A 15,456-nucleotide genomic window follows, 5' to 3' on the forward strand; every position below is an offset into this window, starting at 1 on the left:
TGGTAATAAGCTGGGACATATCTCTTTCTTAGCTGAAACCTCATATCATCCCATGTGTGTGATTGGTATATGTCTATGCCTCCTCCTCTCAGACACATCTCTGTCCCACCAAGCTAAGGCATTGTCGGTTAGTTGAGCAGCAGCTAGGGATACCTTTCTCTGTTCAGAATAGTTGTAGTAGCCAAAGATATGCTCCATACGTCTTTCCCAATCAATGTAAGCTTCAGGATTAACCTTTCCAGCAAATGTTGGCGGATTGAGCTTACGATCATAACCTCCTTCTCTTATGTTGCCTTCATCTCGTCCTCTGCCTTGTTGGTAATGTCTCATTGGCCTTTGGTGTTGATTAAGATCTTGATGTACTTCCTCTGAATCAGACTGATCTCCAACATCAACCTCATGGTTTCCTCTTGGCAAGTTACGAACTGGTGCTCTTGGTGCAAGTGGGGGCTGTTCAATTCGTGTCATGCGATCACCAAGCGTTTGAAGTTGGGCTTGGATAGCTGTAAGTATCTGAGCCATGTTCACCTCTCCTCCTTGTTCTCCCATGGTTCTAAACGTTTTCAGTAAAATTAGGAAAAGAGATCAAGTGCACAGGAAGTCGAAAGGTTCAAATAAGGAAAACTTCCAAAAACTGACAGATCTTGAATTGGGGGGGGGGGGGGGTTTAGCCAATCAAATCAACAGATCTAAACGAAATTTTTTTTAGGGTTTTCTTTTTAGAAGATGAACAATCGAAATAGAACAAGAACACACAAAAATAATAGATCTAAAAGGGAGAAACGAAATAAAACAAAACGTACTGAAACAGACACAAACTGAAGCAAACAAAGGGAAACAAACTGAAACAAAAGGGATAGATAAAACCTGATTTGGAGCATTTAGCTCTGATACCAGATGATATAGGAACCCAGAAGAGGAAACCTATGTGTATAGATGAAAATAGGCAAATGGTTGATAACACTGTTCTGCCTATTCGATGGATGATAGATGGAATGTAGCGAAGAGATGCTAAATAGACAAATGGTTGAAAACATTGTTCTGTCTATTTGGTAGCAGTGGAAGATGAAGAGATAGATGGGTGGATTGAAAGACGCCACACAGATCTGTGAAAGGATCTATGATAAGTCAAATCTCAGTCTTCAGGGATTCACACACAAGAAGAAGGAGAAAGGGTGGTTGCTTCTATCTTAGAAGAAAACCTAAGAAAACTCTCATTTTATTTCATAAAACTTGAAAAGTTACAATGCTGAGAAGAGACCTTATATAACGATCCAACAGCGGGGGACCTTCTAGGGTCGAAATTATTACAAATAAAAAGGAAAAACTTGCAAAAACAACAGACTCGATTTTAGGACCTAATAAATAAAAAACACAAATGACCCAACGGTCGATTCCTGCAAAACAAGAAAAGAACCATTATTATTTGAATCCAAACACTTACCTTGGTAATAGCTCTCATGCACACTCCAGCCCTTCATTGATTGCTTTGGAAATGATGAAAAGAATGGGTTCTTTAATTCCTTGTAGAACTCGCAAAAATGATGCTTGTGGAGTCTTCTCTTTGGAATCTTCTAGTTCAATGAGAGTAATCAGACTTGTAATGGACTTGTTGAATTGTTCCCTTAAGGTCCTTGCTCCCATCCTTGTCATAGGTTTGTGTACCATTGTTGGCAGAACGGGTTCTTCAGGAACTGTAAGAACGGGTTCTTCGGGAAATGGCAGAACGGGTTCTTCGGAAAATTGACTACTGATGTCCTCATCAGACATCAAAAGTGAGTCAAAGATTCCCAATTCAAATTTGAATGGTATGGACGCTCCACTCTTGTCTTCTTGCCCTCTTTAGCCTCTTTATAAGAAGCAAACTCGATTTTAGTCTCTCACACTCTCTCATTTGCTAAAAACACTAAAAATCTAGCTAGAAATCTCTCTCAAGTTCCTTTTTCTTGCTCAAGCTTAGTTCTTTTGGTTTTTGGGTTACTAACCTATTAACTTTGAGCTTTGAGTTTATCTCTTTCAGTTCTCTTTCAAAATGTCTTCAAGGTCTAGAGAGACATCACAACAAGCTGACATTCGCGAAGCTGAAGGAAATAAGGTTGTTGATCGATTCATGGATCGCCGTGATGCATCTTTGGTCAGACAGAGAGAAACGGTAGAACACACTCGACCGCGTACTCGAGGGGGCAAACGACCGAGTGCTAGCTCGAGTGGCTTTTTGAAGAAGAAAAACCAACCTGTTGAGGAAGATCCAGAGCGGACATAGAGTGATGAGGAGATGGAGTTTACTCTTGAGGAGCACATAAGAAGACATAAGGCAAAAGGGAAGAGGCCAGCTCAAGAACACCAAGAAGAAGAGAATGAAAGTGAAGAAGAAGAAGAGATGGGAGAAGAAACTGGTTCTCAAACCCCAAGCCAACTTTATGAAGCCTTCATGAAGATGAGCTTCCAAGGAACAAGATATCCCCATAAAGAAACCATGGAGAAGCTGGGTATGGCTGAAGATGTTGAGTTTCTGTTTGAGAAATGCAACCTAAGAAAATTTATGGGTTTGTGCTTGGAGGGGTATAGGGAAGAGAGTTGTGAATTTCTATCCACCATCAAGCTTCATCTCTTCACAAGCATGGACCAAGATATGGAAGCTGGTTACATTGACTTTACCATCAAGGGCAAGAAGTATGAGCTGTCACTCAAGCAGCTAGCCACACTCTATGGGTTTGATGTTGGAAGTGAAGAGGACATGGTCATACCCAAGGAAGAACTTTTTGCTGTTTGGGAGACAATTGGAGACAACAAGCTTTATTCTTCTTTCAAGACCAAGAGTTCAAAGATAAGGAGTCCAGTCCTACGGTACTTTCACAAAGCTTTAGCAAACACATTCTTTGCTAGGAAGGAAACTGGAAACTTGAATGAGGGAGAGCTTAAGATGATTGATGTAGCACTCTATGGGATCATCACACAAGCAAGAAATGGGACTGTTATCCTCCCCAGATTCAACACGTTCTTCTTCCTCATCTTGTGATTCATACTCTCCATTGGCTTTAAGCATCATTACTCGCTGGTTTGGGCACTCCCTTGCATAGTGTCCTTTTCCCTGACATTTAAAACAAGTAATATCACGAGCTATTCGGTTAGTAGGCTTACCTTTCTTTGGTTTGGTTACTTTTGATGCCCCAGGTGCAGCTCTTTTAAATCTCTGGTCCACATCAATAGATTTTCCCTTGTCTAAAGGTTTCTGAGGTGGCGGTGTCCATGGAGTCTTACTACGGTTAGTAGAGGCTGTCTTCCTTTTGATGTGTTGTTCAGCTTGGACTGCTAGGTGCAACAATTCTTCAAGATCATGATAGGTTTGTCTTTCCACCTTTCTAGCAATTCGATCATAAAGACCATCTAGAAACTGTGCCATCAAGTTCTCCTCAGACTCTTCTACCTCCAATCTGTTTTTAAGAGATTCAAACTCTTCAAAGTATTCCTCAACAGATTTGCTTCCTTGTGAGAGCTTGCGGAACTTCTTTTATAGCTCCCGATGGTAATAAGCTGGGACATATCTCTTTCTTAGCTGAAACCTCATATCATCCCATGTGTGTGATTGGTATATGTCTATGCCTCCTCCTCTCAGACACATCTCTGTCCCACCAAGCTAAGGCATTGTCGGTTAGTTGAGCAGCAGCTAGGGATACCTTTCTCTGTTCAGAATAGTTGTAGTAGCCAAAGATATGCTCCATACGTCTTTCCCAATCAATGTAAGCTTCAGGATTAACCTTTCCAGCAAATGTTGGCGGATTGAGCTTACGATCATAACCTCCTTCTCTTATGTTGCCTTCATCTCGTCCTCTGCCTTGTTGGTAATGTCTCATTGGCCTTTGGTGTTGATTAAGATCTTGATGTACTTCCTCTGAATCAGACTGATCTCCAACATCAACCTCATGGTTTCCTCTTGGCAAGTTACGAACTGGTGCTCTTGGTGCAAGTGGGGGCTGTTCAATTCGTGTCATGCGATCACCAAGCGTTTGAAGTTGGGCTTGGATAGCTGTAAGTATCTGAGCCATGTTCACCTCTCCTCCTTGTTCTCCCATGGTTCTAAACGTTTTCAGTAAAATTAGGAAAAGAGATCAAGTGCACAGGAAGTCGAAAGGTTCAAATAAGGAAAACTTCCAAAAACTGACAGATCTTGAATTGGGGGGGGGGGGGGTTTAGCCAATCAAATCAACAGATCTAAACGAAATTTTTTTTAGGGTTTTCTTTTTAGAAGATGAACAATCGAAATAGAACAAGAACACACAAAAATAATAGATCTAAAAGGGAGAAACGAAATAAAACAAAACGTACTGAAACAGACACAAACTGAAGCAAACAAAGGGAAACAAACTGAAACAAAAGGGATAGATAAAACCTGATTTGGAGCATTTAGCTCTGATACCAGATGATATAGGAACCCAGAAGAGGAAACCTATGTGTATAGATGAAAATAGGCAAATGGTTGATAACACTGTTCTGCCTATTCGATGGATGATAGATGGAATGTAGCGAAGAGATGCTAAATAGACAAATGGTTGAAAACATTGTTCTGTCTATTTGGTAGCAGTGGAAGATGAAGAGATAGATGGGTGGATTGAAAGACGCCACACAGATCTGTGAAAGGATCTATGATAAGTCAAATCTCAGTCTTCAGGGATTCACACACAAGAAGAAGGAGAAAGGGTGGTTGCTTCTATCTTAGAAGAAAACCTAAGAAAACTCTCATTTTATTTCATAAAACTTGAAAAGTTACAATGCTGAGAAGAGACCTTATATAACGATCCAACAGCGGGGGACCTTCTAGGGTCGAAATTATTACAAATAAAAAGGAAAAACTTGCAAAAACAACAGACTCGATTTTAGGACCTAATAAATAAAAAACACAAATGACCCAACGGTCGATTCCTGCAAAACAAGAAAAGAACCATTATTATTTGAATCCAAACACTTACCTTGGTAATAGCTCTCATGCACACTCCAGCCCTTCATTGATTGCTTTGGAAATGATGAAAAGAATGGGTTCTTTAATTCCTTGTAGAACTCGCAAAAATGATGCTTGTGGAGTCTTCTCTTTGGAATCTTCTAGTTCAATGAGAGTAATCAAACTTGTAATGGACTTGTTGAATTGTTCCCTTAAGGTCCTTGCTCCCAACCTTGTCATAGGTTTGTGTACCATTGTTGGCAGAACGGGTTCTTCAGGAACTGTAAGAACGGGTTCTTCGGAAAATGGCAGAACGGGTTCTTCGGAAAATTGACTACTGATGTCCTCATCAGACATCAAAAGTGAGTCAAAGATTCCCAATTCAAATTTGAATGGTATGGACGCTCCACTCTTGTCTTCTTGCCCTCTTTAGCCTCTTTATAAGAAGCAAACTCGATTTTAGTCTCTCACACTCTCTCATTTGCTAAAAACACTAAAAATCTAGCTAAAAATCTCTCTCAAGTTCCTTTTTCTTGCTCAAGCTTAGTTCTTTTGGTTTTTGGGTTACTAACCTATTAACTTTGAGCTTTGAGTTTATCTCTTTCAGTTCTCTTTCAAAATGTCTTCAAGGTCTAGAGAGACATCACAACAAGCTGACATTCGCGAAGCTGAAGGAAATAAGGTTGTTGATCGATTCATGGATCGCCGTGATGCATCTTTGGTCACACAGAGAGAAACGGTAGAACACACTCGACCGCGTACTCGAGGGGGCAAACGACCGAGTGCTAGCTCGAGTGGCTTTTTGAAGAAGAAAAACCAACCTGTTGAGGAAGATCCAGAGCGGACATAGAGTGATGAGGAGATGGAGTTTACTCTTGAGGAGCACATAAGAAGACATAAGGCAAAAGGGAAGAGGCCAGCTCAAGAACACCAAGAAGAAGAGAATGAAAGTGAAGAAGAAGAAGAGATGGGAGAAGAAACTGGTTCTCAAACCCCAAGCCAACTTTATGAAGCCTTCATGAAGATGAGCTTCCAAGGAACAAGATATCCCCATAAAGAAACCATGGAGAAGCTGGGTATGGCTGAAGATGTTGAGTTTCTGTTTGAGAAATGCAACCTAAGAAAATTTATGGGTTTGTGCTTGGAGGGGTATAGGGAAGAGAGTTGTGAATTTCTATCCACCATCAAGCTTCATCTCTTCACAAGCATGGACCAAGATATGGAAGCTGGTTACATTGACTTTACCATCAAGGGCAAGAAGTATGAGCTGTCACTCAAGCAGCTAGCCACACTCTATGGGTTTGATGTTGGAAGTGAAGAGGACATGGTCATACCCAAGGAAGAACTTTTTGCTGTTTGGGAGACAATTGGAGACAACAAGCTTTATTCTTCTTTCAAGACCAAGAGTTCAAAGATAAGGAGTCCAGTCCTACGGTACTTTCACAAAGCTTTAGCAAACACATTCTTTGCTAGGAAGGAAACTGGAAACTTGAATGAGGGAGAGCTTAAGATGATTGATGTAGCACTCTATGGGATCATCACAAAAGCAAGAAATGGGACTGTTATCCTTGGGAGCAGTGTGGATACAGATTTGGCTATGGTCCTCATTGAGCAATTCATCTATTATAGAAGCTGGGTTAGCAAGCTGCACAAGAGGAACTCAACTGGAGTTCTAACCATTGGAGGTATCATCACTCCAATCCTTGTAGCTGCAAATGTACCCCTTCAAGGAGAGAAAGCCAAACCAAGATGGATAGACACCCAATATCTCACTTCCACCCTCATCCTAGCAAAGGAGTTGCACCATGGGAAGCACCTCTTCAACTTTGAGCATCCAACAGTGGGGAAGACTCAGTTTGTTCTACCTAATCAAGCACTCACCACCATAAGAGAAGGGCTGAACATTGACTTTTGGCCAGCTGCTGAATTCTTGTTTGATGGTACAGCCCAAGTAAGAGAGGATCAAACTAGAGATGTGGAGATGGCTGGTGGGGAAGAACAGTTTTATTTTGAAGAGTATGAACCAAATGGAACAAGTGGTATGGGAAGACTGTGGATAAATTGAAGAAGAAGATGGGTAAGATGGCTAAGTCCATAAAGAGTTTAAAGAAGGAAATTGCTGAGCTAAAGAGTGGAGATTCATCACCATCAAGACCTTTGAGGAGGAGCAGCTCAACTAGAGCATTGTCCAGAGCTGCTCCTATATATTGTACTTTTGAAATATATTTTTGAAATAAATCTTAGTTTTCATAAAAATTACAATCTATGTTATTGCTTATATCCATATCAAAACAATTTTACAGTTAAATTATCACTACTATCCATATTACCAAACACAGTTAGAAAATTTTCACATTAATAATAAAATTAGCAAAATATTCGTATAATTTTTCACAATTAATATTATCAAGATTTAAAAGTAGAATTATCTTATCATCGTTGTTTGATTTTTTTAATTGTTTTGAATATTTCATATTATAGATAAAGTTAATAAAAATTTAAAATTTGTTTCTTCATATATCGTGATTCAAATTTTTAAAAATGAACAATATTACTCAATTAATACTAAAAATATATGTTTAAAATCACACATCAGCTAAAATGTTTAAAGAATGATTCATACTAATAATAATAAAATAATTAAGAATCAAAATCCAAAAGAGTAGTAAGAGCATCACCAGCGGAGAGAACGTGTTCACCGTTGCTCAAAGAAAAAAAAGTAATATTTTAATATATGACTAATAAGAAACTGACATGTGTTGAAAAATACTGAGAAACGTTTCTTCCTCCAGTAACTTCAGCAACGTTTCTTCTCTTTCCCTCTCATGTTTGTATTTTTTATTAGTTTTTATTAAAAGAATTTGGGGGAAGTAACTACCAGTAATGATGGTCTAAGCTTCCCTTAATAAGCATCCAAATTTCAAGTTTTTATATGGTTTAATTTATTTTTTCCTTGAACTGTTTAACTTAACCATATATAGTTAATTTCAAAATTTAAAGTAGTTTCAAATTATGAATATTGAAATAAATTTAAAAGTTTAAAATAATACGAATGGGTTACATTGCAGGACATGTTATACAATGAGATGAGTTTGAATCGTTATTACTAAAAAAATAAAATATCATTATTCTGATATTTCTATACAAGTTAGATCTTCATTTTACTAATTTTTAATAACAGCAATATAAGACATATTAAATTAAACCAATTTCACTAATTAAGATTGCGTTAAACAAAATTGTTGCACGATATATCACGGGTTAAAACCTATTGTCTCTTTATAAATAGTTTAGATTTTAGTACTATAAATCAAATTTTCAATAGTTTAAAAGGCTAATTTGATTTAAAATTCCTTTTATTTTTACTTTTAGATAATTTCATTTCCAATTTTCTAGGGTTTATAGATTTTATTAAAAATAGCTGTTTTAGGGTATGATTTAGCTTTTGATTAATAGTAAAAAGATGACAAAAACAAGATTATTAATAAAATGATTTAAAACTTTGTGATTTTCTCTTCAGTATCGTTTCTATCTCATATAGATATTCTTCGTGAAGCCCAAACTTTATTGTTTATTCTGAATAAAGTTTGCAATAATTTTTCTTGTAAACTTTATAATATATGCTTTGAAAAATACAAGCTCATGTTTTATAAAGTTACAATATGAAATTTGATGGCCCGTCCAATCAAGAAAAGTGAGAGGCTGAGTGAAAGAGTACTCTTTCCTGATTCGTTTCCTCATTGTTGAAAGCAAGTTTAAAGAGTACTCCACCACTCCAAAATAAGTCATTTGTGTGAAGATCAAGATCAGAGAAGTATTCCTTTCCTTGTTTAAATGTATTTGTAGTTTTGGACTCACCCCCTCGAAATACACAAGTTCAACAATTACCTTTTTTTTTCTTTTTTTTGGACAAAGTACAACAATTACTATGTAGAGAAAATGAACATTTTATAAAAGTTCTCTCCAAATTATTACGATAGAAACCAATCTTGTATATTTTATATTTTATCTATTTATATGTATCAAAAAAATTTCTATTTTTAAATTATTTATTTATTAATTTTCAAAACTTAAAAAAAAATACATCGCATTTTTATGGTGTTTTCAAACAATAATCTATAAGAATTACATTTCTATGTTTCTACGAATTTCTAATTTCGAAAGCGAGAAACATACGTCAAAAGAGAGTTTTGTGCAACATATATCTCGCTGACACAAGAAGAATAAAGGGAATTTTGCACCCACACTCACTTTCTCTAAAAGTATTAATACTCACACATACTTTCTACTACTCATATACTTTTCTCATGTTTAATTACATATTACCCCGCACTCCTTCTAACCCCTTCTATTTTCTCTCTCTGTCTCTCTCTCTATCTCTCTCTCACAATTATTCAACCAAACAATACATCTTCTTCTTCCTTGTTTTGCTTTTGCTCATCCATTGAAAGAGAAAAGCTTATTTATGTTTCTCTTTTTCTTTCTCTCACATTCCTTTTCTAAAGTTTTCAAAAAATATTCCAACAATGTGAAAAGGTGAAATCTTTACCTTATCACTTTAGATTATATGAAATTCGATCTGGGTTTTCTTGGTTTTATTGTGATTTTGTGATTTTACTGATTAATTGTGGTCTTATGAACTTTTTAATATTGAATTTGTTTTAGTTCGATCTGGGAAAAAGTTTGAGTTTGTTGTGTGAGTGTTATTCATTACTTATATTGTATCCACAAATAGTTGTCCATTTGGATAAGTTTGACAAATAATGTATCCACAAATATTGTATCTACAAATAGTTATCCATGTGGACAAATATCGTATCCACAAATTGCACTATAACCCCATATGTTTCCATATGGACACGTTGTCATAGTCACTTGAATTGATGTGTATTACTTCTGTTCTGTACGAATAAACACAAGTAACTATCAATTAACGATACTGCATTTGACTATCCACTTATCATTGAACAAATGTTCAACGACAAATGGATACTTTATAATCTAAAAATTCATCAAAAATATAGCAATATGTATCTTAAAATATATAAAATATATAATCATAACATATATATTTTTTTTTTGAATTGAATGTTAAATTAATTCAAACCAAAAAAGACTGTGTTACAATGACTGTTACTTGTTTCTGAGTTTTTCTAATCAAATTCGAACTAGAGCTTATACAAGAGTTACAGCAGAGAATAGCTAAGAAGGCCGAGTGGCAAACCATAAGGTCAGTCCTTCATCATATGAGTAGTTCCCTTGATTGCGGATAGACGTGAACCTGTTGCGGACGGCCTTGTCAATGAGCTTGACCAGGTGAGAAGAGGGAATGGGGGAGGCTCCATGTCGACGCTTGTTTCGCTCCGGGCAAAGATGATAAACTGTTGTTTGATAGCTATAGCGAAGAGAGTCGGGTCCAAACATTATCCGCCATATGAGCTTGAGGTAGCTTACTTTATTAGCAAGCCGAAGGGATTGAATTCCCAAACCCCCTTGAGCTTTTGGTCGACAGACCTATAGCCAAGAGACCTTTGCCTTCTTGCCACTCATCTCAGGACCAGACCAGAGGAAAGCAGAGCATAATTTGTCAATTTCTGTTATACACCAACTAACAAGACGATATGCAGAGATCCAAAAGTTCAATGTACCAGAGATAACATAAGTCAGAAGCTGCATGCGACCTGCATAGGAAAGAGGCCGTGCTCTCCAAGATGTCAGACGGCCTCGAACCTTTTCCAGAAGTGGGAGACAATCTGCAGATGACATTTGCCGAGTGAGTAAAGGTAAACCGAGGTAGCGCACCGGAAGTTGGCCATGAGCAAATGGAAAATGTTGGATAATGTCTGAGCGGCAAGTATCAGAGACTCCAGCCATGTAAATGGTTGACTTTTCAATACTGATCCGCAATCCAGAAAATGCAGCAAGCCGATCTAAGATATCTAGAATGCCTTTAACAGACTGCTTACCCATCCACAAACACCAGTAGATCGTCAGCAAATCATAAATGAGTCAGTTGAATAGGTTTACATTTGGGATGGTAGCTAATACGCTTCTCAGAAGCTGCTTTGTCTAGTAGTTTAGACAGAACATTCATGCAAATCACATACAGGTAAGGAGACAATGAACAACCCTGTCGCAGACCCCGTGAGCTCTGAAAAAACCCCACGAGCTCTCCATTAACCTGAACAGAAAAGGAGGCAGTGGAGATACACAACTTGATCCAGTAAATGAACTTTGCAGGTAGCTCCATTGCTGCAAGAATGTTTAACAGGAAGTCCCATTGCACTGAATCAAAGGCTTTAGAAATATCAATTTGCATTGCACAACGTGGGGAGACCTTGTCCTTATGATAATCTTTAACAACTTCTGAGGCAAGCAAAACATTCTCAAATAATAGCCGGTTCTTTACAAAGGCTGACTGATTCGCAGCAATGAATTTAGACAGAAGCATCTTTAGCCGATTAACGAGAATTTTCGATATGACCTTGTACACCACATTGCAGCAAGAGATTGGCCTATAATCCTTCATGACACTTGCTGACTCAGTCTTTGGGATTAAAGCCAAAAACTTGGCATTTAAACCCTTTGGGAGAAACCCCTTCTCAAAAAAAAATTGAATAGCAGTAGTGAAGTCATTACCAATGATTGGCCAAGCAGCCTTGTAAAACTCAATAGTAGAGTCGTCAGGTCCCGGAGATTTGTTTGATGGCATGGAATAGAGAACCGCTTTAATCTCGGTAGCAGTCACCCCCTTGATTAGCATATCTTGATCAGTAGTAGAGCATTTGAAATCCAATAAGCTCTGTAGATTGTCAACAGACATCCCACAGTAGTCTTCCGGTGAGTGTGTAAGAAACTCTTAAAAAACCTCACAGCCTCCTCCTTAATATCTTCTGGTCGCTGCAATACAACACCATGCTGGTTGGTGATCTCTCGAATAGTATTCTGCATTTTCCGTTGCTCTGCAGAGCGATAAAAGTAAGCATTGTTTTGATCTCCCACATTCAGCCAGTGAAGCTTCGATTTTTGTTTCAAATAACCCTCCTCCAACGTAGACAAAAAATCCCATCGCGTAAAGCCAGTTTTTCCGCCTCCATACACTCAGGAGAGGGATTGGCTATGGTTTCTTCCTGTCGATGACAAAGCTCCTCATGAGCATTCCGTGTTCGACAAGTGATATCGGCTAGAGATTCTCTCCCTAGACGACGCAACACTTGCTTGAGACCCTTTAGCTTTTTGGAGAGGCAAAACAACGCAGAAGTGGAGACAAACAACAGTGATGAAGTTTGCCAAAAATCCTGCAATTGAGTTTGAAACTGCGGTAATGAGGCAAGTACATTGGAAAACTTAAAAGGTCTCCATTTCTTTAAAGGCTCAGTGTCGAGACAAATTCGACCTCGAGAATGATCATAGCAACCCCCTGAATCAAACACACAATAAGAGTGTGGATATTGCTGCATCCAGGCTTGATTTACTAACCCCCTATCCAGCTTTTTACAAATTAGATCACCATCTCTCTTATTACACCATGTGAACTGTGAGCCATGGTGCTTGAGATTGATTAAAGAACAATACTGCACCACGTCCTGAAAATCCCGCATTCCATAACGTAACATTGGAGTATCATCATACCGCGAATGCTCCTCCCCGTCAAGCGTTTCGTTAAAGTCACCACTAATAAGCCATGGCTTATTACGAAACAATGGGGAATCTTTATGAGCTTTCATATCCCCCCCAAAGCTCCTTCCTACCCTCTGCCATGTTATAAGCATAAATGAAAGAACAGAGGAATTCATCTGTCTCACCCGCAAGCAGTACCCAAAATGTAACCATCTGACTGCTCTTAAACACCGGAGTCAAGCGCATAGTAGGACTCTATAGAACCCATATACGTCCCAACCGGTGGTGTTCGTAATTCGACATAAAGGACCAATGTGGAAAAACTTTATTTACAATCGTGTGGGCACTATTCTCCTTGACTCGCGTCTCCAATAAGCACCCAAACTGCATAGACTGACTCTGTACCCAACTGCGAATGATCGAGTGTTTTGAAACTGTATTGAACCCACGAACATTCCAGAAGAACCCGAACATTAAGGTTTCTTCTTCATGTTCTTTTTCTTCCAGGCCGGGACCTGGATGTCTTTGACGGTGTGAGAGTCTGAGATAAACTTGTGAGCAGATTTAGAACCACGAGGAAGGGAGGGTCGATAACATATTGTATATAAATAAATAGATAATTTGTTTTAAAATAACCATTTAAAGTGTTAATAACAAAAAAAAGAAAATAATAGAGAAAATAAAGAGAGAAAGTGGAGAGGGACAAAATTATCCAACTAACAATGACACCTAACTTAAAATTGTCCAACTAACAATAACACCTAAACAACAAATTTTTTAATATTTTTTTTAAAGAGTGTCGTCTCTTTTGGGCTTTCTTCAAGAACGACGATGGACCAATCTAATATTAAATATTTTCATTACAACCACACATACTATTAACTAACAAACAACATGTGTTATCACAATCAATAAATGAATAACCCTTCCCTTGCCCGTAAGAGAAGTTTAAAGGGTAGGGTTATTAGCCACACATATTAACTAACAGACAACATGTCTTACCTCTTTCCCTTGTTCCATCTTCATTCTTTTCATTTCCTTTATATAAGAACACTAGAGTTGATCATCTATAGACTATAGTCCATATACCATAACAATGGCAAATATTAAAGAAAAGAATGGAGATGGAACCAAGCTACACGTAGCAATGTTTCCATGGTTAGCCTTTGGCCATTTGGTTCCACACTTGGAGCTCTCTATGCTCATGGTTCAAAAAGGTCACACCGTATCTTTCATTTCCACTTCTCCAAGATTGGTTGAGAATCCAGATGATGCAGGTGATTCGCAGAGAAGGACTTGGCTTCCTCCCACAATAATTTATCATTGGTCTCTAATATTCCCTGAAAAACTTTTTTATTCATGTTCTTCCAAATTGACCACAAAATCCATGATAGTCTATAACAAATATCCGAAAACCCTGAGTGGGATGATGCCCGCCAGTAGATAAAATCTAAGTTCGAATATACGGATCCATAGTGGAAGCCATCCGGAAGTATACGAACCGGAGACAAATCCCATACCTTACGTGAACGGATGCACTCAAAGAGAGCATGGTTAATAGTCTCCGCCGCAAGGCCACACCGTTTACACGTAATATCGCATCGGACACTCCGATGTGCGATCCGTTCCATCACAGGAAGAGTACCAGACGCAACCTGCCAGAAAAAATGTTGAACCTTTGGAGGAACTTCAAGTTTCCAGGCTTGTGCTCGGAGGACCGTGCACGATGGTTCGTATTCCACTTCCTTGAAGAATTCTCGTGCTAACCGATAACCTGAACTGACTGAATACTTCCCGGATTTAGTATAATGCCAAATCAAGCTATCCGGTTTAAAAGATTTACTTACCGCCAGAGTCCGAATAAGCGGTATATTCACCGGGTGCATAAACTCCTCAAGAATAGGCATATGTCAATCCTGCGTAATTGGATTAATTAAATGGTTGACCATTAGATTAGGATGTAGAAGATTCCCCCTACCATTAGCTGGTCTAAGCTGATGATCCGGTATCCAGAGATCTCGCCATACCGAAATATTACATCCAGAACCTACCGCCCACCATGCCCCTTATTCCACAAGTCCTTTAGTCGACAAGATACTTCTCCAAGCAAAAGAAGGAGAATATGGTTTAGTAGCCAATAAAAGATGTTAAACACCTGACTCAATCACCACAGAAACCAATTTTCCTTTTTGAAAACCCAATCCTAACAATAATTGTCGGAATCCAAAAAAAATCAAAGATGAAGTTCCGCTACATCCCTGAACCAATCCCATTGAACGAGAGATTAAGAGATCATCTCTCCATCCCCCCCACAGCAGCGAGAACCTCCATTTCAAATCCTTAGACCAAAACCAGCCATCATCGCAATCGCCTTTTCTCTCTCGTAATTATACAGTTTATATATTGTCATTATACAGTTTATATATTGTCATTATTTTTCTAGAGATCATAAAATAAAATTATATATATCTAACAAATTTCATTATACATAAATTTAAAAATTATAGAAATATTTGTTAAAATATAATCATACTAAATTAATATTATTTAAGTTAATATAATAATTTGAAATTGATTAGGTTAAAATTTGAGATTTGAAAATTTATTTTTATATATATGTGGTTTGATATTATTAAAATTATATATATAGTTATTTTATTAAATTGCACTAAACTGTTAATACTGATAAGAGATTTAGTCTTTTTAACTATTTTCAAACAAAAATTTAATACTAAAATATGTTAAAAATAATAATAGTATATTAATAAGAGATTCATAGATTTTTTTCCTTTTTCAAAAAAACTTATATTGCTTTAAATATTGTCATTACAAAGAGGAACATGTAACAAATTGGATAAATATGCATTTTGTAAAGTACCCTCGACTAATTTGCAAATTAG

General features: G+C 37.6%; 2 protein-coding genes and 1 long non-coding RNA gene across 3 annotated transcripts; all 3 read right to left on the reverse strand.

Moving 5' to 3' along the window:
- Positions 1-1,203: 1,203 nt before the first annotated feature.
- LOC147942202 (uncharacterized) lies at positions 1,204-4,205 on the reverse strand. The gene is made up of 2 exons (XM_087454044.1): positions 1,986-4,205; positions 1,204-1,849 (listed from the first exon to the last, which is right to left on the reverse strand). The coding sequence occupies exon 1, from the start codon at positions 4,071-4,073 to the stop codon at positions 3,570-3,572; it is 504 nt and encodes a 167-aa protein (XP_087310170.1). The 5' UTR covers positions 4,074-4,205; the 3' UTR covers positions 1,204-1,849; positions 1,986-3,569.
- A 7,762-nt stretch (positions 4,206-11,967) lies between these two features.
- LOC147942203 (uncharacterized) lies at positions 11,968-12,732 on the reverse strand. The gene has a single exon (XM_087455969.1). It carries the CDS (start codon positions 12,730-12,732, stop codon positions 11,968-11,970), a length of 765 nt encoding a protein of 254 aa, XP_087312095.1.
- A 656-nt stretch (positions 12,733-13,388) lies between these two features.
- On the reverse strand, positions 13,389-14,919 carry LOC147942204 (uncharacterized). The gene is made up of 2 exons (XR_015560347.1): positions 14,404-14,919; positions 13,389-14,339 (listed from the first exon to the last, which is right to left on the reverse strand). It is a non-coding gene; the product is annotated as an uncharacterized LOC147942204 (long non-coding RNA).
- Between the last annotated feature and the right edge of the window lie 537 nt (positions 14,920-15,456).

The sequence above is a fragment of the Camelina sativa genome, chromosome 6 (assembly GCF_030686135.1).
Source record: "Camelina sativa cultivar CO46 ecotype springtype chromosome 6, ASM3068613v1".
In the NCBI taxonomy this organism is placed as follows: Eukaryota; Viridiplantae; Streptophyta; class Magnoliopsida; order Brassicales; family Brassicaceae; genus Camelina; species Camelina sativa.